Raw genomic sequence first — 26,980 nt, 5'->3', positions numbered from 1 at the left:
AGCAAATCCCAGATCATAACAAGATGAGATTTGTTTATTTGAATCAGGCCTCTCTTTTTTTTTTTTTTTTTTTGATGCACCATCACACTTGGACGCATTTAAAAGAGTGTTGGCACCTCGGATGACAGAGACGTACTTTTTTTATATTTCAGTTTTCACTCTTTGCCCCCCCCCTCACAAATCGAAGGTGCAAAGAAGTGCCAGGAAGCTACCCCAAGGGCAGGAGAGCCAAATCTGGCAGAGCAAGTGGAGGCTGGTTTGGTGTACTGTTTCAAAACCCTCTGCGCTCAGTAACCTTTGTAAACAAGGCTGCCCTATCGCCACACAACAAGCCATAATGCCTCTCTTTGCTGAAGCGGTTGCTCCTCATTGTCCTCATCAATGAGGCTGATGAATTGATGTTTGAGTCTGATATCTCATTAAGTTCAGCCAGCTGCAGCACGACAGAGGGACCTGCCCGGGTCCTTATGCCATACTCACAGAGGCATGATCCCTGCATACCAAATTAAAGTGCTGTTTTCTTTTTTTTGTTTGTTTTTTTTTTTCTGAGAAGTCATTTGACTCTGCCGTGACGCTTGAAAATGAATCAAACCGTTCTTTTTTTTTTTTTTTTTCTTCTCAAGTAAAAATAGTTTTAATCTCTAGCGTGGTAGAAATAGATGGAAATTGTGATTTTTCTATGACTAAAAATGTTTGTCCCACTAAATCTTCCAGCAGATGAGTGTAAGCTGTTGTCCCGGCAGTAAATCTGCAGTGGTGATAAGTGTCACTGCCGCTGGCTGTTAGCCAGGGACAATCGGCTGACTTAAAAGTGCATGGTAGGTTTTCCTGTTTTTGTCCTCAAGTAGGGAGACCTCAATGTCAGGGGTTAGTCAGAGGCTACGGCCTGGCCAGTTGTCAGGGTTGCTGCATGTGTGGCTCGCTGAAAAGTGGACCCTTTCAACCAGCCCCGGCCCATGTAATGCTCTTAAGTGCCTTATGCCACAGAGCTGGTACTACATCTGAGCTGCCCCACACGTAGGGATAATGGACACTGATTTAGTCATATGTCAATGAGAACTGAATTAGTCAACTTCTAGGCAAGCCATTTGAGGGAGCCCATGCACACCAACCCCTGCACTGTCAATTTTCATTTGCTAGAAGAATGAGGCAATCACGCTTAGCAGTTGCGAGGGGTCAGAAAAAGGGAAAGTGTGTTTTTCTCATCGGCACACGCCCGTGGCTCGGCCTCTCCGCAGCACAGTTTGGATATTCATTTTGATACTCTCATGAGCCTGAGTAATAATGTCTCTAACACACTTCCACAGTCACACACACGCTCTTTGTCCCCCCCACCCCTTTTTTTTCCCCAATGTGCTGTTTGGAGGTGATCTGAGGAGCTAATTAAAATAAGGTTGTACATCTCGGCATCAGTGGCCGAAGAAATAGGAGTTGCCTGTGACCGCTGGCACATTCTGGCCTGATAATTCTCTCTCCGATACAAGTCTGCAGTTATTTCATTATAATTACAAAAGATTCAATTAAAAGATTAGGATGCCTTTGGGGGGAGGAGCTGGGTATATAGATAGCACTATCTCGCGTGGGAGGATGTGTGTGTGTGTGTGTGTGCTTGTGTAAGAAAAAGTGGGAAATGCAAAGTAATATTTCAATCCTGACAAGGAAATGGGACTATATTGATGCACATATACGTGAATCTTGTTAATCCTTTGAAGAGTTTATCAAAACACGGTGTTGAAGTTGGGATTAATTTAGCTAGTTGGAGGTCTCTGATCTGTAACGGACGGATACAAGTAGTAATAAGGCTTGTTACACTGAAAAGGGATTTCAAGGAAGAAGTCGTTTTGCTTTGTATTTTTAAAGTTTACTCAAGCAGTAACATTATAAGTAGAGATGCACAGATCACAGTTTTGTGGTTGACTTTGATCTTCATTTTTCTGTAACTGCCTTGGCCTGCTGATTCTGGCTGCCCTTCAGAAACTTTCATATTAGAAGATGAAAGAACAGCAACTATTTTGTGGGCCTTTCAGCTGCGTGTGATCATTTATCATTTATAGGAGTCGAGGCAATGTTACACTCTGTGTGAGACACAGAGAGAGAGAGAGAGAGAGAGAGAGAAGGTAAAATTGCTATAAATTTCGTACAGCAACTCCTATTAATCATTTTCTTGGTTAGCTTTGCTAAAAATAGCAATCTCTATGCATATTTTCTTGGAAGGTTTGATTATTACCTTGTCTCTGAGACTTCTCAAAGGCAACCAATATGCATATTCATGATGTTGTTGCAATAGGGTGCAAAGGGAGGCACAGTTACAACAAGAAGGTCCTGCGTTCAAATCCCTGCCTGAGGTTCTCTGCATGTTCTCCCTGTGCATGCTTCAACTCTCTCTGGTACTCCGGCTTCCTGCTACAGTCCAGAATCATTAAGAGAGACCATTAGGTTGAATGGTCTCTCTTAATTGTCCTTAGGTGTGAGTGTGTGTGTCTATGTTGCCCTGCGATGTACTGGCGACCTGTCCGGGGTGTTCCCTGCCTCTCGCCCAATGTCAGCCGGAAATAGGCACCAGCCCCCCACCCCCACACCCCGAGACCCTGTAGGGATAAGGGGCTTTAGATAATGGTTGATTGTTTGTTGCAGCCTGGAAAATATTTTTGTAGCTTCAGGACCTTTGTTTCAGATTGATTTGAGTGGCAGTGTCACACCTCCCCGTTCGCAGATCTGTCTCACCCTACAGTAATAGCCGAGCCCATTAATGGGCAGAGCAGCCTATAAATAAACAGTCTCAATCCTTGCAGTTGCCTAAAGTGTTTTTTTTTTTTCCTTCTTGATCTAATTTTTATGTGAGGCTTTGCTTATGCATAAGCAAGACGGTGTGAATTAGTTCTTCCACAGATTGTGTCTGTTTGCAAAATCCCATATGTTAACCTGTGGTGGTGTTCAGAAGTCTGTTTTGTGGGGGACAGTGGGCACCCAGACTGCATGTCGAATGCAGAGACAGACAATGTGCCAGGGCTGGATTCCTCAAGTCCGTGCTGGAATCCACCTCTGCTCTAAAAGCAGTTTATAGCCCTCTCCGCAGCGTCAGTCGCACCGCTGTAAATAAAACCAATCAACCACAGAATGGATGATAAATCGTGGACTGGTTGCTTGTGTTTTCCTGAAGTTTGTGGTGTGTTCTTCTCCTCCCCGATCCCCGAAAAAGTGTGTTTCACAAACTTCTTGATTCCGTAACATTACATGAGAATTCCTGCTCAGCTTATGGTTCGCGGAGGCCAAATGTTTGAGTTTGGAGTAAAACTGGGAGTTCTTTCACAATGTTTTGTTGGTTCAAGTTATTGTGGCAGCCCACTCCTACACCCAATGTCTGGCTGCTCCCATTGTAGCTGTTTACTGAGAACAGCTCTCTGGCTGCCAATCACGTTTTTCTTATGAACAAAGGCGTGGGCAATTGGCAAACTTTCTGTGTGTGCGTGTGGGCTTTATTAGAACAAACACCTGAGAGTTGCATATGCGAGCATGTGCAAGGTCTGTTTATAGCACATACATTTAAGCACTCGTGATAAATGTGAGGAGAACGGTTCTGTCGCCAACATGTTATTGACTGACAGCCAGGCTCAAATGTTGCTGAGGGGTGCAGTGTTATGAGAAAATGTAGGCCGGGACTGGAAATCCAGGAGAGCATGACTGCCCTGGCTCTGTGTATGTGTGAATGGGTTGTGTTTACGCAGCCGACGGCACAGGGCCGGGAGTGGTGAGCGACTGGTGTTGGACAGCTATTATCTGAGCTCAGAAGTGGAGAGTGATGGGGACGGATAGAGGAGGCCCGTTGGAGTTGTTTTTCCTCAAACATTAGTCAAATTCTGCCAGTGTGTGTATGAGCAACTGCCATGAACATCCTTGCGGTAATGGTGCATTAGTTCATTTGTATATGCCAGCATCAGATGATTTGTTTGTGTATTTATGTGTTCGTTTCGGCGCGAGCGTGCCTTTGCCTGTATACTTTGGCTGTGAGGGGGAACAGGTGTGCACAAACCGACAAGCCTGTAATTGTGCGCTTGTAGCTGCTAGTTTGGGATAAGATGAATGGCACCAGGGAATTTCACGGATGCCCTCATGTGCAACTTTTAATTGTTTCTCTTTGTTTGTGTTCAAGAGATACGGTCACTGTTGATAATCAACTTGAACTGGGACACAGGAAAATGTGATACCATGTAGGGAACCTAGTGGTTATCTGGTTAGTGGTTAAAATTCTCTGTTTTATTTAATTTATTTTATATCGAGGCGTCTCCATAACCAAATAAAACAAACATAGTTTAATGAATAAAATAGGTGGACTATGCAGGTGTTGTATTTGAGTAGATATTTTAATCTGGTGTTTCTGGGAAGAAATGAACAAGTTAACCTCTGATTGAAACACATTCGTTAAATTTCAAATTTGAAAATGCACTTAATAAATTAAGGCTATTTATACCAACAAAAAATGTTTGGAAAACAGTAACAAATAGGATTGATTTCACAATGTTAATGTTGTCGTAGGCATCTAATCCAGTCCGGACTCCTGCCAAACTGTGAACTAGCTTCTAAAAATTTTCAAACGTAAATTGAGATTTTTGCTTTTGGTTGCAAGTTTGCCTGTCATTTTATTCTCATGTTGCTTACAGATTCTGTTCTCTCAATCACCTTTTCTATTATGTACCATAAATTCAGAATGTCACCAGATAAACTATTTAAATGCTAATATGGCCGAATGTTGTCTCCCAGCCTAACAGTGTCTTTATTAGGTAGCTGCATTGACACAACAGGGCAATAACTCAAGAACTATTTCCTGTCTTACTTCATAGATTGGCCTACAGGCTGCATGACTGGTTGCAGACATTTTAAACTGCTCTAACAAGGAGGCATGTAAATCTATTCCCAGACAACCACAGCCGAGATGCACCGTTCACTGGCAAGAGCTGCCTCGTAGCTCATGCAAGCTGACTGGCTGGCTTGCTTGCATGTTTGACTTTAGCATAAGCACTGTTGCTAAGCTAAGAAAAAGCATAATTTAATGTTTGCTCTTTCGCAGAAACTTTCTCAACCGCGACTCTTTCCACACATTCTAACTTTTCCTATGTCCACATGTTCATTCAAACTACAACCCAATTAAACATCTTCTTAGAAGGAGACTGCGACTGGTCAAACCGACATCTGCTGCTAAATGCTACAAAAATGTATTGCTAGGAATTATTCAAATAATAATAATAATAATAATAATAATAATAAAGTAAGTATTATCAAACACTTAATTTAAACACTGTTGTGCTTAAATAAGATTAGACAATTGTGATAGCTTGCACTACAAAAAGTTAGAATTTCACCAGTCTTGGCTGTTTTGCTTCTTTTTTTGTACGCCTGTGAATATAAGTGTTAATTTATCTTCCTTTTACTGCATGAGGGCAACAATTCCGAAGTAATAAAACCAATGTTAACACACTCATCGATTCATTGAGCCGCTGTGGAAAGTTATTTCTCTGAAGCAGAGACAAGAGGGGCATTATCGCTCACACACATGACACACTCTCATGAGCAGGCATAGGGGAAAAACAGCACATGCTCCTCAGTGGTTTCAAACAAGCCGATAATATATTTCCTCTTTAGCATGACCTGTGGCTGATCGAGAGTTTACTGTAAATGCCCTGCGATCAGACCTGAATTAAACAGCTAGACAATAAACCAGAAAGAAAGCGCATTCCTCTTTTGTCTCAACAGAACTGTTCGGATTGTCTCTGTCAGCGGCGCATTCATGCATGTTAAGAGCAGTGAATCACAAGCAAAAAGAGCACACGTTCAACAGCTTTCTTTCTGTTCCACATGCCAATTACCCACTTAACTTCCTGTTGCGACATCTTGGAGGAGGAAATGAATCACAGAATGGCTTAAATCTAGACAGTCTCGTCAGAGTTTTTCGAGTCTCCGCCCCGGCGCAAGGTTGGGCAACTGGTTGGCGGTTGGTTGCCAAGCAAGAGTGAAAAACTTTCATATGCATCATTCCTCCACTGGGCCACTCAGAGCAGAAGTTTCCCAGCGACTTCTACATCTGATATGAGTCCGGGGTGTTTGTGCCAGTTTAGGGGACTTGCCTCTGTTGCCAGGAAAAAAAAGAAACTAATCACAATGTACATGCAGATCGTAAATCACTCAGATGATGAGGTTTGCTGTCTGTCTGTGCATTGTTTATTATAGATTTATGAATGAAGGAGGGAGTAAATAATTTCCACTCAGCATCTGCAGTTGTGGGAAAGACTTGTTCACTGCTGCGTGTGGGTGAGAATTCTCACTCTAATATCAGGCTTTGTTTTTCCACGCTTTTGACCACTTCCCCCAAAAAAAAAAAAAAAAAAAAAAAAAGAGTGCTGGAGTGAATACTACTGTTGTTGTTTACATTATCCTCCTTTCCCCTCACTTCCTCTGACAGAGCAAGGGCTGCAGCCACGGCTGGGCTACTTCTACTTTTGAAGGTTTCTATTGTTGCGGGGAGGAAGCAATAGCAATTGAACGAGTGCGAGTGGCCTTGCCAGAGACAGACAGGTGAGAGCCAGGCTGCAGATGGTGGGAGGAAGTCTGCGAGGACGAGAAAAAAAACAAAACAAAAAAAAACCCAAGGATCAAAGAGACAGGGTTTCCCTCGATGACTGCTCTCTCTCCTTTTCTCTCCTCACCTCAGCCGTCTGCATGCCTGCGCTCCCCGTCCGCTTCCTTGCCTTGGCCGCCAGTTATTCTGTCTTCCTTGACATGATCAATGGCCCAGGCCAGTGCGGGGCTGCCAGGTTCGGGTTCACTCTCCAGTCACAGGAGGTGAGACGTGTTCCTCCCCGTCTTCTGGTGGGCAGATGACGAGTCAGTTGGAGCTCACCGCAGGGACATGTGAGACAGATTTTTTTCCACAGATCTGCACTTGACTGTCTGCTTTTTTTTTTTTTTTTATGCATGTGCCACTCATAAAAGGCCACCAACCGGAAAAAAAAAAAAAAACACACAAAGAAAAAAAAAAAAACAAAACAAAAAAGAACCCTTGATTGAAATCATATTTCCTAGAATTTTCTCCCTCTTTTAAAGCCTCCTTCCTCGGGTTTTGTACAGGGACATTTGAAGGAAATGTTCCTCACCGAGGTTTTACAGGGGGAGACCGGCAGTTTGTGTGTTTGAAGCCAACTTGTGCTTCTTAAGTTGACGGGGTAGTGTGGTACAGGGAAAGAGGTGGGGAAGGTTGTTGGTGGGGGAGAGGGGTGGGCGCGGGCCGCCAAATGTCAGCTTGGCCGACTCCATCAAGAAAATATCAAAAGGTCCTTTATGAGGTGCTGTAAAGAAGAAAGGGTGTTTTGAAAGTGACCAACAGCCTGCAGGGGTAATTCCACTTCTTAAAATGTGCCTCGAGGAGACATGGCTGTCCCTCCTGCTGCCTTTGCTGTGCTCCGCTGTGTGAAGGTGTTTCTGTGTGGATAACAGAAAGTTTTCATAGGTGTTCTGGCAGCACTTTGTGAGCCAGCTTTGTAGCTACGCAGCTTATGAGCCACATGCCAAAATGTTTGTCAAGGACTTTCACATCTCTTTATCGTGCATGACTTTTACCGGTTATGGCAGAATGTTGTACATTTCTGGAGGTTTCCCCCCGGCCAAGCAAAATTTCACAGACAAAAAAAAAAAAAAAAAGGAAAACTATGGCTGACTTTAATCTGAACAGCATAAAAATGTGAGGGAGAAGTAAATCAAGGCGAGAACTTATGTAGATATATTGATATCTACATGTGGTAAAAATATATATATTTTTAGATATTGAAGGTGATTTATGGCCAAGTGAACTGAACACCTTTAGTAACTTACTTAGCAAATCCTCTTGCATCCTTTGTAAAAGGTGTTTGCCACTTTTAATTCTTCTCCAATGCGTCACCCAAGAATCCAGTGTTTCATAAACCCATCTGAAAGCTTGAACAGGGTTTGTGACCTGTAAGAGAGCAGTAAGGTATGCGTAACGGCAAAGATTAAAGAGAAGTGACAGCAAATGCAGTGACGAAGATCCTCCGGAAAGACTGGTATTAAAAAGAGGAAGGAAACATGTGTGTGGTGTGGGGCCTTGCAGAGAGAGAGAGAGACTCGGAGTGATGGCAGGAAGATGTGGGCAGAGAGTGGGAGATTGAAGTGCGCTGGCACCGCCGACTAGGGCGTGGTACTTTCTTTTCCTCTTTCACAAAGCCTGCTTCTTTGTGGAAACCTTTTAGTGCGCTCATGGTCATTCAGTCAGTATCCTGCAGGGCTGCTGCCTCTGTCACGAAATGGAGAGCCAAGGGCAGCATCAAAGACCCCACCTTAATGTGCCAGGGATTCTCACGGCCCACTGTTCACAATTCTTTCCCAATCTGCCGTCCGTCTGCTGCCACTGTCTGCCCAGCACTCCGAGCAACATGCGAGCCTTTCAGGCTTTTAATAAATGTAGATGTGGGGACTTTCTTACAGTTGCACTTGGTTCCAAGGAATATTCTGGTTACAAAGAGAATGGGGAGATTTTTGTGTTATTAGGTCTTATTAAAAAAGTTTGAAATTTATTGATGAGTGTGGTTAAATTGAATAAAGAGATGGAAATTTAATTTTTTTTTTGTACAGTTGTGGTAGAAAAGTTTTATTACTGCATTAGTGGTTATCACTAAAAGGAACGTTTTTCTTTTTGTTGCTATTGTATCAGTTAGAGGATGTTTTCCTGATTTTTGAAGTAAGGTTTTTAACTGTTACAAGCCGTTAATATGTTATCCTCAGTTAATATCTCGCTTCTCTTTTTCTTTTTCTTTTTTTTTTTTGCATGAATCACGATTGATTGGTTAGAAGAGATGAATTATTGTTTCTATAAATTGTTAGAGCATTTTTAAAGAGAAGTCTGCTTTGGTTTAGCAGTTCATTTGGACTTTACTGAATGAAGAGATCAAGAGAGTTAACTACTGCCAGTAAGACATGAACAGTTTGTAGCCTTTTAGCTGATCCTCATAGCAAAAATCAACTTGACACCTACAAACAGTAGTGCGTGACTGAATGATTGAATGGAAAGCCCACTGAAAGCTTCAGCCTTAGCTCTAATAATAAACACTTTTAAATGACTCTAAATGGATCTGCCAGTATTATATGTTCTAAGAATAAGCCTTTGCATTCTCTGTCACATGCCGAGACAAGACTTGTGGAACAGAAAAAAAATAAAATAAAACAATCTGCAGGACTATTGTGAAAGAAAACTTGTTACCCTGCCAGAATGTCATATGCTGCTTCGCTAAGAAAAAAAAAAAAAAGAGTTGTGTTGCAACACAAAACAGGAGCTGCACAGTCATGCCTTTGCTCACCATACATTACAGACACTCCCCTTTTTGTTTTTTCCAACTGAGGGAACAGCAGGCAGCTTTCGTGCTCGAGAACGTTTTCAAGTTTTCATACATGACCTCTTCCTGTTCTTTCCTCGCCTTTGGAATCTCTTTTATCCTGAATGCGGGCTGACTGGCACAGTTGACTTGACCTAGAATTTTATGTAATTGACCTAGATGAAGTCACCTTCAGCTAAACAGTCATTTCTGTCGTGTGCAGTCACATTTTACATCTAATGAGGTTGTGGAGAGTGATGTACTCCACATCCCACTCAGGCTGAAACATTTAATGTTCGTGGGACAGATGGTTCAGTGTGTGTGTGTGTGTGTGTGTGTGTGTGTGTGTGTGTGTGTGTGTGTGTGTGTGTGTGTGTGTGTGTGTGTGTGTGTGTGTGTGTGTGTGTGTGTGTGTTTCTTAGGTAGGGGGACTAGAGGATTAAGTCTAATCAGTGCACCTGGGCCACTCGTGCACAGTGAGCATCGCATCGATGCATTAGAGAGTAAACTGATACTTACCCTAACAGGAAGTGAACAGTGGCTGCAGATAACCAACCCATCGCTTCTTCTTACCTCTTATCCTCTTCATGTCCCCTGACAACAGCAGCCACCCACCTATCCCACTTCTCTCATCTCATCTGTCCATCGTCGGCTCTCCAGCTTTGGCCAACAGATTGTCATGCAAATAGTACCCCGGGCCTCTGCGCGCTGATAAGGAGGGCCTCTCGTTTTACGGGGCTTTGTTTTCTAAACAGTGATGAGCTGGGCCGAAGAGACTGAGGAAAAGCGGCTCCAAGTAGTGGCCTGAATGGGCCCTCTCAACTATGGCGCCCTGGGGTAGAGTGGGCTGAATGAGGCTCATTCTGGGAGGTGGGCCGCGGAGTCATGTTCTCAAGCAGGAACCAGGTTCAAAGTGTTGACAGAAGCTGATATATTTCCTCCATCGCTCCTGCCTTGAGTTTTCCCTGGGATTGACTTTCTCCGTCCCAGGCTCTTTTACCATTTAGACAGACTCAGTCAATGTTCATTTCTTCACGCCACATATGGTTTGGCCTTTTTTTTTTCTTTTTTTTTTCTTTTTCTAACGGGGTTGTCAGCGCTAGGTCTGGAGCCTCATTTGCTGATGTTATTATTGCATAAACAGCAGTTCATGGCACGTTCATAGGGTTTCTGCTCTCCCGCTGACCCCGCCGCTTTGTTATATTCTGGCCAGGGACATATGAGAACTGCTGTAGAAACATTCAGTGGGCGTAAACTTCAGGTTGCAGATTGATTTGCACATTTGGCTCCGGGATTGCCCTAAAAGCTAATAGAAAACATATTTGCCTCCAGCAAGGTAGGACTTTCAAAGCTGGAATTTGAATGGATTCTTTAGAGTCAAATAAAAATGCACATGAAAACCAGATGTTTTAGCATTGGGCAATAAACTAAGAATGTCTGTATATTTCTGTTATTCTCATTAATGAGGCTGTACAGCAGAAGTCACAGCAGCGGATGCAAAAGTGGTAATGATGGTCAACTTGGTCTTGAACGAGACCTGCCCTCCCTCACCGAGCCTCGTCCCTCCCCTCGCCCCTCACCTCTTCTTCCTTCTTCTTCTTCTTTTTTTTTTTTTAAATCAAATTCTTTGTTTTATACTTCTTTTTTTCCCCCTTCCTTTTGAAGTCTCCCTTCTCTTGTAAAAAGCCAAGCTGGTGGTTTGTGCCTCAGCCTTGAGGAGGAGACAAAGAAGGAAGGGAATTGTAGGTTAAGTTTAGGCAAGCCCTCTGTGCTTTCCATTGAAGGTGACGGTGAGGGGAGGCGGGGGCAGTAAAAGTTAGAATTTTAGAGCCTCTCTGTTTTTCATTTTATGATTGGCTTTTTTTTTACGGGCTGGGAGACACAGCTGGTGGTGTGAATAGCTGCCCAAGGTGACCGAGTCCCAATAAAGTGCTTGCCAGCCGGGCTGGGGCCTCCAGTCCAGCCATGGGACCGCCTTTATAGGCCGCCTTACGAGCTTAGGCCTCTGTTAAAACCTGGCAGGGCTGCACTGAGGAATTTAGGGCCAGGAAACAAGAGAAAAATAGGGTTTATGTGTCAGGGGTTAGTGCGATTCAGAGTTGGGGGTAGAAGCTCGAAGGTGACCAAGGGTGAAAGTGTTTTTTTGACCGTGTGTGTGTGTGTGTGTGTGTGTGTGTGTGTGTGTGTGTGTGTGTGTGTGTGTCAGGGAAGGGTTGGTGGGTTTGAGCTGATGCAGACCAACATGTGTGACAAAGATCTGATCCTGTGCGCAGCGGCTTGTGTTTCACAGGGGCAACTATGGAACATATACACCACACACACATTCAATATATATATATATATATATATATATATATATATATATATATATATATATATATATATATATATATATATATAAAAGCCTATGCAAGGTTTGCTTTGAAATGTAATGAAGTGTAATGCACCGTAGCATGTGTGTGAACTGAGCAGAAACTGATGTCAGAAGTTCCAAGTGAAGCCATACACCATGTTGTGTAAGCCTGCGATGTTGTCACGTGCTCGTTTTGTTCCTCCTAGGCGTCCACATGAATTGTTGTTGGCGTGTGGAATGAAGAGAAGCAGGCTTTGACTTTTGGCTTCAGTGGCAAATTCAGAAACCTACCAGACGACGTGTCAATCAATACCTCGCCCGCTTACTGCTAGGAAAAGAAATAGTTTACTCTGGGCCTGTCAGGAAGTCATTATCTCTTCATTCAACTGTGTTCAGATGAAACAATGATATACCCAAATGTGCCTTGAAAGACTTAAAGCATGGAGGGGGGGTGGGGGGGGTAGGAGGTCATAAGTGGCAGAAATCTATTGCCTGCTGTCGTTTGCACCTCCTGTCGATGGGCAAACTAAGTTCTAGGCGACTAAATATCTACCAGAAAACTTTCCAAAGTGAAGATATTTAAAAACAGTTTTGTGTGCATGTGGTTATGGTATTTGGAGATAAAACAAAACAATACCTTGTTTTCTATTTCTTGCTTTTAGTGCTTGAAACCACAACAGTGATGCAATTTTTTTAGGTGTAGTTTCACCTTTGGCTCGCTGTTTTTTTTTTTGTTTTGTTTTTTTTTTTAATGTAGCTTGAAAAAGTTATTGGCTGAAAGAAAACTGCTTTAACGGTTATGTCACTCTATTACAGCAATCCTCATAATTTTTTAATTTAGAATTTTAATGAAGCTAATGTTGATGTTTTCACCACCTGTTAGTTATTCCTAGATATTTGTAGAAAGGATTTTTCCAAATTGGGGGGATTTCTGTTCAAAAATACTTTGAGTAGTCTATCTGTGTCTAGCTGGGACCTTAGATGGTCGCTAATGATCTATAAAGCAGATGTACATTTAAAAGTTGAAGGGCCCTGAACCCGAACCTGAGGACTGGAGTTTACGTCTTCTGTTCTAAAGACTTGAAAGTTTACTTCCAGTCGTGGTCAGGGACTCGGATCTCATGAGCTATCTTTATCCCCTGCAACAAAGAGTGAAGCTAAGACAATACTTAGACTGGAGCATTGTCATGTGGTGTGAATATTAAAAAAAAGTGTTGCGTTAAATTAAGCGGCAAGGATGGGACAGTAAATGAATTGAACTGAAGGGCAATGAGTGTCAGTCAGCTGTCAAATCAATGTCTTAGCGTGCAGTGAGACACACCCAAACATTCACATCCGGTGTGTGAACTGACAGGCACACACACACACACACACACACACTCACGGGGTATTCAGAGATGAACAAATACTGACCGATTACATGTCTTTCTCTCTTTCCTCCCACAGCGGTGGAGACCCAGAGCACCAGCTCAGAGGAGATGGTACCCAGTTCTCCATCTCCTCCTCCCCCACCTCGTGTCTACAAACCCTGCTTTGTGTGCCAGGACAAGTCCTCAGGGTACCACTACGGGGTCAGTTCCTGCGAGGGCTGCAAGGTGAGAAGGACCTGCAGGAGTCTACTTAGTCTCCCTTCAACTCATCTCATGCACCTTTATAGCTATTTTTATCACGAGTTAGAGAGGAAGAGCACCAAGTTAAATGTCATATCCTTTCTTTGATAACTATGGCCCTCATTTTCTTTTTTTTCTTCTTGCCCTCGCACTCTTTTGTCTCTTGCTTCCTGATGCTTCAGGGTTTCTTCCGTCGCAGTATCCAAAAGAACATGGTGTACACCTGTCACCGAGACAAGAACTGCCAGATTAACAAGGTCACACGCAACCGCTGCCAGTACTGCAGGCTGCAGAAGTGCTTTGAGGTCGGCATGTCCAAGGAAGGTGGGTTTCATTCAGCTTAGGAGACGAAAAGAGCCGGTTGTAAAAACCTGGTCTGAGCTGATCCTCAAGCGAACAAAGGGTCTCCGAGGGTGTGCAAACGGATAGTTCAGGATTTTTGAACAAAGCAGACTTTATTGTGTTAAAATAATTGAAATCTAGCTTATGTTAACGGATTTTGTAAACCTTCACACCATTGTCATGTTTGCAATGGGTGGTTTGCTACAGAGAAACTGAAGTTTATTTGCACAAGACACTGAGCTTTGGGGGCATCGCACCACCAGTGTCGGGCCTGCGTGAAACACATACTGAGAATAGTGTAAAAGCTGTATAAAATACTAAAGCATAACAGCTATTTAACTGAATGCTATTTTATTGACTTTTTTTTATTTTTTTTACAGATTCCTTATTTTTCAGATACTTACTTTGACCAAATATGATTTCCTTGCACTATTCTCAGTGTTTCACACAGGAAGAACACTGGTGGCACAACACCTTCTGCCTCCATTTCCTGTGTAAATAATCATCAGCGTCTATGTAAATAACCACCCAAAGCAAACACTGCAACCGTTTACAAATTCATATAAGAGGATTTGCATAAGCCGCTGTGATATTTTTGAGATCGGAGCTACTTTAACACGTTACAAATCCACTTTGGTCTTATCCCACCTCACATCCAGTGCTAGCTTTAGCTCCCCAGCCTATCTAATCTGGATTTATAGAAAAGAGGGAAAGTTATTCACTGCTTGTAACTTTATATTAGAACCTCTCTTCAAAAATCCTCAGCCACACTTTCAAAGTCTCCTGCAAGCACATTTGATATATATTTTTTTGCAATATATACACAGTTTGAGATAATAAAAAAAAGTCTTCATGGTTTGATAAATACTTTTTCTTAATTTGTGCTGCTTGTGTCTAAGCACTGGATGTAATTTTTCAGTGGCTGGTACCAATGAGTTGGTCTTAAAAATGACTGTTTTGACATCTATTTCCTATAGTGTAAGAGACGAGCATCATCTCAACACACTGTTTTTTAATATTTTTTTTTATTTTCAGTGCTTTTTAATGGTATCCAGTGTCACCTTATCAGTCACCCGTGAAACTAGTTGTATTTGATATGCAATCCAGTGATGCAAATTTACTCACGCTGTGGTAGCTGGTGGCTGGTGGCTTTAATTAGAAGTGGCCCCCAGAGAACTGATTCTGCTTCGGGCTCCATACAAGCTTGGACCGACTCTTTATAATACACTTGATACTCACTGCCAACATGGAGTAATGTGTGCTTGGCCGAAGTTGTTAGCACATCAATTCACATTAGGTTGCTTTAATGTTCAGGCAAGGACTTTGGGGAAACTGTGCAGCAGAGAACACAAAAGCAGATGATGAGTTCTTCAAAGGGTTGTGATCACGGTGAGGCTGGTACTGCACCAGTCATATGACTAATCGCTTCGCAAAACGAATCTGACGTCCTGTTTCACCGCAAAAACCTCACCCCTCTGGCTGACAGCAAACACTGACTTCATTCAAGAAGGAGAGCGCAGGAGAAAATATGATTTAAAACTCTTGACAAATAGAGAGCCGGCAGGATTCATGCCGCTTGCAGAGTCACAGTCGCCACTTTTGTGCCCTCTTTTTGTTTTACGCTGTCGACGGTTGCGAGTGCCAGTTCCTTGCCCTTTCGCAGAGCCCGGGGGGGAGGGGGGGAGGGCATGTACGTGGGTGTAATGTTTGTGTGGGATGTGTGTTAAGACCGGGATCACATTGTGCTTCTGCTATTACTGGATATCCTGAGAGGAAGGAAAGTATGGGAGGCGGAGGAGGGAGAGGAGGCAGAGAGTGGACTGGCTTATGCGCGTTCGTGGACAGATTGATCGACGTGGAAGTGACTGGGTGATAGGCAGGAGATGGGTGTTGGTGTCAGTGTCTTTAAGAGCAGCTTCTGTTGCTGCTGAGTTATTGTTTCTGCTGGTGTGTGCAAATCATTAAAGGTCCATTATTCAGTTACTGATCTCGAGTATCGCAAACATTTAGGGATTTTTAAAATTTTTTTTGCAGATTACTATCAAATCTCGGCTAGCAGCTGCCGTTCATTTACACCTTTTGTCTCCATGTAGCGGTGCGCAACGACAGAAACAAGAAGAAGAAGGACGTGAAGGAGGAGGTGGTGCTACCAGAGAGCTATGAGCTTAGTGGAGAGCTTGAAGAACTGGTCAACAAAGTCAGCAAAGCTCACCAAGAAACATTTCCTTCACTTTGCCAGCTGGGAAAATACACCACCGTAAGTCATTCCAATATCTATAAAAACGCACGGCTTGACTAATTCAGTTCCCATTAGGTTATTTGCATTGTGTCTGAATGATTGATGCGATATGTAAATGGATTTCGTCTCGGCCCTTGTTTGATCGATGACAAATGGAAACGTGTCGCACCTTTGGCTCTTTATGCAAATCGGGTGGAATATTTCCGGATGATAAAATGCACTGAGCTGTGTTTGCCATTGTGTGTTCAGAACTCCAGCTCGGACCACCGCGTTCAGTTGGACCTGGGTCTCTGGGACAAGTTCAGTGAGCTCTCCACCAAATGCATCATCAAGATCGTGGAGTTTGCCAAGCGCCTGCCAGGCTTCACCACCCTCACTATCGCCGACCAAATCACTCTGCTGAAGTCGGCCTGCCTGGACATTCTGGTGAGGAGTCGCTTTTTCTCAATATTGGTTTTGTCAGCGCTCAGTTTATTGGGGGGGGAAAAAAAAAAAAAAAGGAGCTGGATGTCTTGTGCTCAGATTGTGCTGAGATTATGCTGGTATCTGGTGGGCGTAGGTGGTACTGCAGGGAAGTTTGCCCTGGTAAAACATAATCCAATATGACTACAGTGAGCATAATTTATCTCTTTTGTTAGGTGTTTTGAGCTCTAGTAAGCATGTCTGTCATAACCTTACACCCTATTTTACCACATTCCTGTGTTGTTGTTGTTTTTTCACGCTTTTATTATTCCTTGTAGATGCTGAGAATCTGCACACGCTACACCCCTGAACAGGACACTATGACCTTCTCAGACGGCCTGACTTTGAACCGAACTCAGATGCACAACGCTGGGTTCGGACCCCTCACAGACCTGGTGTTTGCCTTTGCCGGCCAACTTCTACCCCTGGAGATGGATGACACCGAGACTGGTCTCCTCAGCGCCATCTGCCTCATCTGTGGAGGTACTGCAACCGTACATACACACGAGGCGATTAAGTGAGCAGTAAGGAGAAAGGATCTTTGTGAATAGGCTCTTCTGAAATTTTATTGCTTTAACAAAAGCAGAAATTTATGGATAAAATGTAGAATATATATTTTCATTCAGCCAGTCAGTCGGTGGGTTAGATATGGCAAATGGTAAATGGTTTATAGTTGTACAGCACTTTATTAAGTTCATAGGACCCCGGAGTGCTTTTCATGCAGTCATTTACACACCCACATGCACACACACACATTCACACACACATTCACACGTGATGGTGGCAAGCTACTGGATAGTAGCCACAGCTCCCCTGGAGCACTCAGTCAATCAGTCTAAGTTTTTAAGTTTTTATTATTTTAAGTGTTTTTAGTATATTCAAAAGTGTTCACAATTTACATATAACACATATAAAAAAATTGTTAAATATACATTCAAAATCCTTTTTTTTCTTTTTTTCAGATCGCATGGATCTCGAAGAGCCAGAAAAAGTAGATAAGCTACAAGAGCCTCTGCTAGAGGCTCTTAAGATCTACGCCCGCCGCCGTCGCCCCAACAAACCCCACATGTTCCCTCGCATGTTGATGAAGATCACTGACCTCAGAGGGATCAGCACTAAAGGTTAGTATTTTCAGTCATTTGCTAAGAACGAGTTCATATTTTCTGACACAGTTCAGCTTCAGATTGGCGGCTTGAAAAGTCAGCAAAGAGGAAAGTAACCATAAAATTTAAAAGCTAAGTAATATTTGTCTCAAATGTCACTTTTTTTTTCTTTCTTTTTTTTTTTGCATTTGTTCACATCACAGATTTGTTAACAGATCTGGTCAGATGAAGGTAGAGAAAATCAAGACTGGTTTGAGCAAATATTTCCCCCAAAAAATCACGCTTTGAATGTTATCAAACTATGAAACTATGAAAATAGTTTAAGTGCATGAATAACATGCATTTAAAGTTTTACATTTTACTAATTGTAATTCAAATATTCATACTCCTGAAACTTTTTATCTTGTCATGTTCTACACACTTCGGGGAATTTCATTGGGGTTTTCAGTGCATAATGGTAGAAATGATGGATGGTTTTCAAAGCGTAACGAGAGGAAGCTTGTGAAAAGGGTGGCATGCATTTCAATAAATTGTGTTGGGGATGCTTTTGCTTAGAAGGGACAAGGAAGTTAGTCAAAGCTGATGGGAGGTTGGATGACGAGATTCTGTTAAGAACCAGAAAGACTTAAAATTGGGATAGAAAAATCCAAACCGGTCGTTCCAAGGTTTTCTTCATCATATCTGACTGAGCATGAGCCTCTGACGGATGTGGGTTGCAGTGCTAAGCTTGCACAGAAATACCTTTCAGTCTACTATTTGTCAAAGATTCCTACAGCCATGGATTATTTTCATGTGATCATTTGTCATGTGATCTCTGTGTGTCCAGGTGCAGAAAGAGCCATCACTCTTAAGATGGAGATCCCCGGCCCGATGCCTCCTCTGATCAGGGAGATGCTGGAGAACCCCGATGCGTTTGAAGACCAAACGGAGTGCAACGAGAGCGCGCCGCCCCCGCCACCTCCGCCGCCGCCGCCTCCGGCGTTGGTTGTGAAGCAGGAGGCCGAGGATGAGGACGACAGCTGGGGCACGGAAAACTGCAGCGAGCCGTCACCAGAAGAGGAGGACGAGGACGAGGACGACGACTTGGGAGACGAGGAGCGAGACCGGGGCTCGGACAGCGACGGGGAGCCCTGGGGGGTTTTGGATAACTTAGATGGGTCAAGGAAAGGCCTTGTGGGGAGGGCGCAGTAAAGAGAACATTTCATACACACATAGGCTCTTGATACAGACACATGCAAACATACACACACACACAGACAGACATACAACAAAACCTCACTCGCTCTTCCTCCTGAATTAAAAAAAAAAAAGAAAATGAAAATGCTGGCCTTTCCTTTCTCCCGCTGCTCTCCTTGCTGCACATCACTGTGTCCTCCTGATTGGAGCACAGCACAGCCTTAAGTGTTCAGACGCTTCCAACTCAGGCCACACGGTCCATGACTCGTGACACGGAAACCGTAGAAACATAAAGTCAAGAAGAGACGGCAACAGACTATATGAACTCCTGGCTTAGCCGTGAGAGGAGTTGACGTGACAAGGAACGTAACGTCTTTGAAAAGCTAAATATTTCCTTTCTTTCCCTCTGTTGTTCTTGATATCTAAAACCAGAGGGACAGCCAAACCAGATACCAGAACTGAGCAGTTGAATTCCGACGGATTACAACAAGCACATTATAGCAAAAGTACAGGGCAATACCAAATTGAGTATGCTAACCCTTTTATTTTTATTATTAGTTTGTGGCTGTTGCTTTTTGAACATTGGTTTCTGATTGTTTAAGTTTGAATTACTAAATAAGTTCATACACATCTATATAATGTTATATTTTGTCTTTCATGTGTTTATTCTGGTTTTTATATATGAATTCTTTTGGCAAATTTTTCTCTTTTTTTTTTCTTTTTTTTTAAGTTTCCTGGGAAGACATTCAGAGGAATAGAGGCATCAATACAGCTAGCTGGGTCTTCCTTCCGATCTGCAGAAGCTTATTAGCTCTATATTCTTTTTTTGTTTGTTTGTTTGTTTGTTTGTTTTTGGAGCGCCTTAGCTTGCTGCAGATCTTAATGATAATCATGCAAAACTAATATTGTGTTTGCAGTGACCCAATCGGTTTCTGTTATCAGGGAATTGACTTTTTTTTCTCTCTCTCTCTCTCTCTCTTTTGCTGCCATTAAAGCCAATATGTGCAGGAAGTATCTTTGTGCCAAAGTTTGGGAAAGTCAACTGTTGAGAATGAGTTTGACTACAGGCAGGGACTCCAGCCACAATCAGGCGTTACTCACACTAAAGTGCTTTCTTCTCACGTGCACTAAGAACACATCCTCAGTCACTTAAAGAACACACACTTTCCTTAGCTTTCTCCTAGTAAGAGATGTGCCTCCATGGTTTAGTGTGCTGGGACAAAGACTTACACTTGACCATTAAAGTAGCACTTTTGTCAATTATTTGGTCACATCTTATCCTTTAAGATTAAAGCCTCCATCTCTGAGCATAATATTCCCCTTTAGCGCGTTTGAACTAGGGATGCGGCTTGAAAACGTCTGATTTTCAGATCGATTCTCCCTGATCGGTTGACTGCCTGGCTGGAAACTCAAAAGTCCAATCTTTTCTTTTTTTTTTTCTTTTCCGATCTGTGAATGCACCATACGAAAGTGCTGTCAAGCTGCACTGACAACAGTTCTCTTCGGTGCGGAAGTTGTTACTTCAAGAGGAAGACTTAAAACTTACTGGTTAGAGTTATCAGTGCGCTGTTTGTGAAAATGAAGTCAGAGGAAGCACAAAATCTGTCAGAAGTCGGTTTGACCATCCAGACGGCCACAGCAGAGGGCTAGATTCGGTGTGTTCTCATCAGTTCTTACTTTTGCAGTATTCCTCGATTTGTGACCAGATGCTCTGCGTACAAGAAGTAGACAGCTGTGACAGGATCTCGATCTGTACCCACCTTTTGGATGTCCCATCGATGACTGGAAGTTGGAACATATTACAGCCAAATTGCTCTGATTTATTCCTTTTGAAAATTCAGCCTCTTGTCTGTTAATGGGGCAATGCTTGAAACATTGGGATCTGTATTATCCAGGAAACATACATGAAGACTGTTTTATATTTTATTTTTTTTTACAGTTGGTAGGCCTATTATTAATTGTACCAAGGATGCAGATTGCTAGTATAAGATGCTTAATTCTGACAGATGACAGATTTAAATGTTAACTGCTTCACAGGAAGGCTGCAAAACATATTTTCAACACTTTAATTTCACACTACAGGCCAAAAGTTTGGAAGCATGTTTCTATTGAGAATACTTTCTTAAAAAAAATAAAAATAAAGACTTCTAAATATTTTTTTTAATTCTTTTATAGCGTGATCCGACTCTGTTTTCGTTCATTTAATCAACACTGTTGATGTTGGAGCACAAAGAAAGAAAGGGTTTAGTTTTAGGGTTAAGATTCGCAAGAGTCACAACTTTTGTGCAAAGGTAAAAAAAAAAAGAAAAAAAAACATACAGTTGACATATTGTATGTACAGTATATCATGCTCTTATTTAAGTCAGAAGAGGTTGCTTTGAAGAAGGAACCCTCAAATATGTGATAATCCTGGTAAAAATGTATTCTGATCATTGACTCGACTTTCCTGTAACTTTCAGATGCATCCTTGATGCTACACACCTGAATCACACGAATGTTTCATTTCTATGCATCTGCAGAGCTAAAGCAAAGCTGATGAGCCATTTGATTGAGGTGTGTTGCAGAAGGGAGGTGTGTAAAAGTTGAAAGGTGGTAGATCTCAAAGCCTGGACTTGGACTGCTCTACATGATAGTACTGTTTATTTTGTTGCAGAATATATATGTGCAAAAAGTTAACATTGCTTCCAAACCTTTGGCCAAGCTCTGTAGCTTGTGTTGCATATTTCTCCCCAGTCCTCTCTTGCAAATGAGATTTGGATCTTAATGGGGTTTTACCTGGTTAAAAAAAAAAAAAGAAAAAACTGAAAAGAAAGAAAAAGTTTGTAAGCAGAAATCAGAATTGGCGAACCTCGAGAAAAGCAGGTTACGGCTTTACGAAAAACCACAAAGCTGTTATCGGGGCACCTCTAGTCAGAACTGATGAGAACATCAACATAGTTAATGCACACATCGGCTTAGGCGTAAACATCCACACCATCAGCATAATGGATTATGGCAAATGCAAGATTTTTTATTTTTTTTTTCAGTTTTGTGAAAGATATTTTTAATCAGACTCAGGGCTTTTCAGAAAGGACCAAACACTAGATGCTCTTACGCCATGCTAGAAACAGGCAATATTTATGTGTGTATTTCTAACTATGTGTGGATTGTAAGCCCCACCCCCTACGCCACCTCCGTGTGCACACCTTGAAGGTCTAAAAAAAAAAAAAACAAGCATAGATGCCAGTCTGACTCTCATAACCACCTGAGCATCTGTGCAGCAAACTGCCTTCTGATCTCAAAGCCATTATCTCATCTTGTCTTCCAATGTATACCCTCAGCTCTTACTGAGGGAGAGGAATGTGTGTTCTCATGTATCAATACTTAATTGCCAAAATGTCACAACGGCCGTTGAGCTGGGAGAACATGGCTGATGTACAGTACAGAGGTTCCTTTTCGATCTCTGTTTAAAGCAATATGAACATTCTTCTAGTAGCATTGAGACTTGTCTTCTGAACATGGGCAGGCCTTCTCGTGTGTATGTTTCTGTGTGAATGCTTTTAAATGTCTTTTGGTCAGTGGGTGAATGTCCTCAGCATGGTGCTGCCACACACACACACACACACACACACACACACACACACACACACACACACACACACACACACACACACACACACACACACACACACATAAAAACAAAAAAAAAAGCTCTTGTGTGACCTCATTCTTCCTTTCTCTGCAAGATGTTAGTGATGGTAATGCTGGCAGAACATTGAGATTATGTTGTTTTATGTGTTTTGTTTTGTCAACATGGCCAACGTGTTGCCAATCCTCTGTTTATTTCAACTCTTGTCATACAAAGAAAAGCCATATAAACAGTAAGAGGCACAATAAACTACTTTTGTGAGAGTTCTGGACTTTTTATTGCGTCTTTTTTCTTTTTTTCCCCCCCATTTCAGGAGGAGCGCCTGCATTACCCGTGTAAACAGCGTAGAGGGATACCACTTAGTTGTTACTGGGATAAAGCAGTAGAGGGAGCTCTTGCACTGTGACTCTCAGGCTTTGGTACGCTGCATGGAGTCATAGGGAAACTAGAGCTAATAAATTACAGCCTCCTGCAGAACAAGGACATCAGATAAAGGTCTGCTTCCATGATTTACTCCCTATTCTTGCAGAGAAATGCGGGTTTCCTTTAGCTATGTCTCATTTATGGATGAAAAACTTATAAATGCATTCATTAACATAGGAAATGGAAGGTGTAAATAAGAATTGAATTGTAAATGGAAAAAGAAAGAGTTCAGCTCATGCGCGCACACACACACACACACCATTCACTAGGGCAATTCCTACCTTTAGTTTCCCCCTGGATGTTGCAGTATTTCACTGAATAATGGGGAACTCCTTGAAGAAGCTCCTGCGGCATCAACGGCACGTAACTCAATGTCTTATTGTGCACATTTGTGTTTTGTGTACAGCTGACAATCCTGCGGCAAATGTTTTGCATAAATTACACTATAATCTCATATATCTCAGTGAATAATTTATCTGTTTTACTTTTTTCATTTATTGCCAATATATGTATCAAGTGGTATGCTATTACTGATGCTAAAGTATGATGTTGCATTAATTAACTTCATCATAAGCTTGAAAATGGTTGTATGATTTGTCTAGCTGTAGATAGACAAATGTGTTAAAATTATAGTAACTTCTAGTGTACTTTACAATGGCTTTTAAGCACCAGAATTAATCTAACTAACTGGGAATTTCAGTGTTTGTGTTCATTATAAATTCAATTTTTTTAGCTTGTTGAGAAAAATTGTGAATCATAAAAAGCCAAATACATTGGTGAGGATTGGTGGACTCTTTGGCTCCTATTTATCCCTATTACTATATCCCTAGTGCTACTCCTCCCACTATGCCTTTGCACTGAATGAAGGGTAGTGTGTCAGACATCCCACAGCGTTAATGAACACTCCATCAGAATGATTCATCATTGTCTCAGTTTTGGACTACTTTTAAAAGTTTTTTGCTTTGTTTATTTTCCACTTGGATGACACTTCTGAACGGAGCAAACCAAACAATTTACAGGGTATAAACATATGTTTTTAATCCATCAAAAATATATATAACTCAACCTATATTTTAAACTACAAATACCATACTGCATCTTCCAGTCTTTACACTTTGTTGAGAAAAAAAAAAAAACGATCAGACAAGATATGCTGGTGCAAGCCAAGCTACACAACATAAGGGTTGTAGTGATGTCAAACTATTTTAAATAAACAAGTTGCTTGTCTTTGCTGCCTTTGTGCTGATTAAGGTTTAATCCCCTTAGCCTACATTTCCAAAAGCCAGGCCTCCAAATTTCTTTATGACTTGCAGACGGGGGAGAAGTGAAATTACTTTGTAGCTGCTAAAAAGTTTTGATTTTTCTCATGGGCATATTTGTAAATGCCTTGGTAAGAAAACTTCCTAATATTGCTAGATTATAAATAGGAAAATTACTGTAATGTATTGCCTTCATGGAGAAAGAATAAACTATCATTTTTAATTATTTCAAGCAAGTTTCATAATGAGCATTGTTATATGAGCGTGCTCCCTTGGAACAAACAGTTTTTGTTAGAATATCAAAGTTCTTAACACATTTTAAGTGTACATTTGAAAGATTATTTTTTGTTTCCTTAACAAGTTTGAAAAGTAAGACGCGGTTGCATCTGCTGGAGTGATCTGCTTACGCGACACAGGGGGGGAAATTTAGTCCAATATCTGTATTTGTACAAAGAACCAGTAATAGCTGATGAATTATCAGCTTATTGAATGAATGTCTATTCCTCAGTGGAGGATTTTAACACCGGCCTGAATTAAGCACCCCAGGGTGCTAGGAAGGATAGGGGTAGTGATAATCCTATTAAATAGGATTCAGCCCAAGTGTCCCCTAAAGTCTGTGGTCCTTAGCCTTTCTCTCCGGACGATGGAAACAATTGGGTAATGAGATTCAAACTATGTGGAATATAAAAATACACAAATGTATCTACAGATTAAAAGTTTTTCTAAAAGTTTTTGTTCTTTAGACAGACTAACTTATGACGAATTGATGTAGTACTTTGATTCAACCACAAACACATTGACGTGTGCTATTTGAGCTGGTGGAAAAATATTCAAAACAAAATAGTAAGAGGGAAAAAGAAAAAAGATATATGAGCGAACGTTAGGACATTGCATTTAATCAGAACAAACAGAACAGCGCAAATGAACTTTTAATCAAGTGAAGAACAAAAGAAAAACAATCCCCGAGACGCCCCTTTAGGATTTTTATTTATTTATTTTTTTACATCGTCCTCATAAACATCAACCAAAAATAATGCCCTTCATGATCGTATCACGATCACTGACACTGATCCCTTATCTTCATCGAGCAGGAATCCTCTCGATAAAAGGGCAGTCGATTGTAAACATTCCCCGTTTCTTTCAGGCTGCAAGGGAGGGATACTAATTTCTCAGGCTGATTTTATTAATAGAGAGCCACAGAGAATCTGAGGAGGGCGATAAACAGAGATGAGATTCTATCAATTATACGATTTCTTTAATTAACCATCATTAAAGGCAGATCAATAACGCCAAGACCGGAATTAAAATAAGGCCCATACATTATACACTATTTTACAAGCAACAATCAAATTGCCTCATATACTGTGGACCCCCAGTCAAAGGTGTTGCCATGGTAACCAGCAGAGCAGAGGCGGGTTGGGTGAATTTAAAGGAGCCAGGATAGATCTCTATATATCCCAGACACGTCGGCGACGCTTAATTCAGCGACAGATGTGAAATCAGGACTGGAAACCTAACGGAAAAAAAATAAATAAATCAAAATGTATAAAAAAGTAATAAAAGCCCTTTTCTGAAATATTTCTCCCGACACTGCCAATAAATTATTCAAAAATATAGTGAGGAATCTATAGATGTAGGTCACAAGTGCAACCCGCCAAAGAAATTAATTAGAATATTTAAAAGCAGGAAGGAAGAGATGGAGCTCTGAAGACGAGCTGCAGCGGTCAACACACATAATGGACCCGGAGAGGCTCCAGCTCCTCGGAGAGTGATCAAGGGGATAAAGCTCAGCAAACCTGAGTGCTCTAGTTAGGAAGGTATAGTTTGATGTAGGACGTGCTAAAGGCAGAAATTGGAGATGATGTGATATAGGTTTGATTTTTATTTTGTTTTTTTGTTTTTGTCTTTTCAGGGCTGTAAAAGAATTTATTTATTTATTTTTTATTTTTTTTACAACTTTCCCTTTCTCATCTGAGTTTAGTCAAGGAGCTCACAACAATTCTTTCAACTTCTACAACTGAAATAAATGTAAAAAAAAACAAACAAACAAAAACAAACGTAAGAGCGGCCAGCTGTTGTAACCGAGAGTTGGCTTGAAAAGACAAAAGCCTCTCAAACAATTGACCAGGAGTACTTTCGATGTTGAAGAAAAGTATGTGGAAATAATAATCAACCAAGACAGAAACATGTCTCAACAGATGAACTCTGAGTTGAGGAGCAGAACACGTGTGGACAGTGAGAACAGTTGCTTCCTCAATGACTCAAGACCAGGAAGACACAAGAAGCTGTAACGACAGGGCAGTAAGGTATTTGCAGCAGTAAATCAGCTGATGCCCCCCCCACATCCTTTCAGAAAAGTGTCATAGTTAGACACCAAAATGCCAGAACAGATTTAACTTCCACAAAGACACGGGAAGAATGTCATTAATGACTTTTAATGCTGTGATTAGCAGTCAACTGAAATTTATTGGACGGATCATTACAATGTAGATGCTGTCGCAATTGACGAGCAACTATTTTTAACCTTTAAGGGCATCTGGTATGAGAGTAGTTTCAATTAGTTCGGGTTGATCATATACGGGTTATAATTAATTTCCGTGATGCCACCCATTCTCTTAAAAGTCCATAAGCAGGTAGTTTTATTCAAACATGGGTCTTGGTCCTTGCAAGTCTGACATAATCAGGTTGCAGCAGCAGTCAAACACTTTCACCTTCATTTTGCTTTAAATATATCTGTAAACCTGTCCTGTGTGAATTTAATTTACCTTGGCCTATACAGTCCTGCAGCGGCTCTAAGCATTTACGCAGTTTGTATGCCTCTCTGCATTTTTCCTGTATGCACAATGCTTTATGTTAGGGACAGGGCTGAATTGTGAAATAGCACATAATTTACCATTTGACTCCTTGGGTCAAAACTGACAAAATGAGACGAGCCCCATGTTTGTCACTAATGCAGAGAATCCGCAGGGAGCTGGAAATCAGTCGAGAGAAGAAAGAAGAGGTAAAGAGAG

The 26,980-nt window shown here is 41.6% G+C and overlaps 1 protein-coding gene across 3 annotated transcripts in view; it reads left to right on the top strand.

Annotated features, from left to right (window-relative positions):
* The window catches only part of rarga (retinoic acid receptor gamma a), a 57,371-nt gene extending 34,821 nt beyond the window's left edge, over window positions 1-22,550 (top strand). For all 3 annotated transcript variants that reach the window (XM_088007360.1, XM_088007359.1, XM_014982722.2), the window contains 7 exons: window positions 13,174-13,322; window positions 13,520-13,661; window positions 15,773-15,936; window positions 16,168-16,344; window positions 16,659-16,863; window positions 17,343-17,501; window positions 18,310-22,550. In XM_088007360.1, the coding sequence (XP_087863486.1) occupies window positions 13,174-13,322; window positions 13,520-13,661; window positions 15,773-15,936; window positions 16,168-16,344; window positions 16,659-16,863; window positions 17,343-17,501; window positions 18,310-18,674 (1,361 nt within the window). In that variant the 3' untranslated portion in view covers window positions 18,675-22,550. The remainder of the gene's footprint in view (window positions 1-13,173; window positions 13,323-13,519; window positions 13,662-15,772; window positions 15,937-16,167; window positions 16,345-16,658; window positions 16,864-17,342; window positions 17,502-18,309) is intronic.
* The last annotated feature ends 4,430 nt before the right edge of the window (window positions 22,551-26,980 follow it).

Source organism: Poecilia mexicana, unplaced genomic scaffold, assembly GCF_051168715.1.
Source record: "Poecilia mexicana isolate PSO_F unplaced genomic scaffold, ASM5116871v1 scaffold_7, whole genome shotgun sequence".
NCBI lineage: Eukaryota > Metazoa > Chordata > Actinopteri > Cyprinodontiformes > Poeciliidae > Poecilia > Poecilia mexicana.
This window is presented reverse-complemented; position numbering and strand designations above follow the sequence as displayed.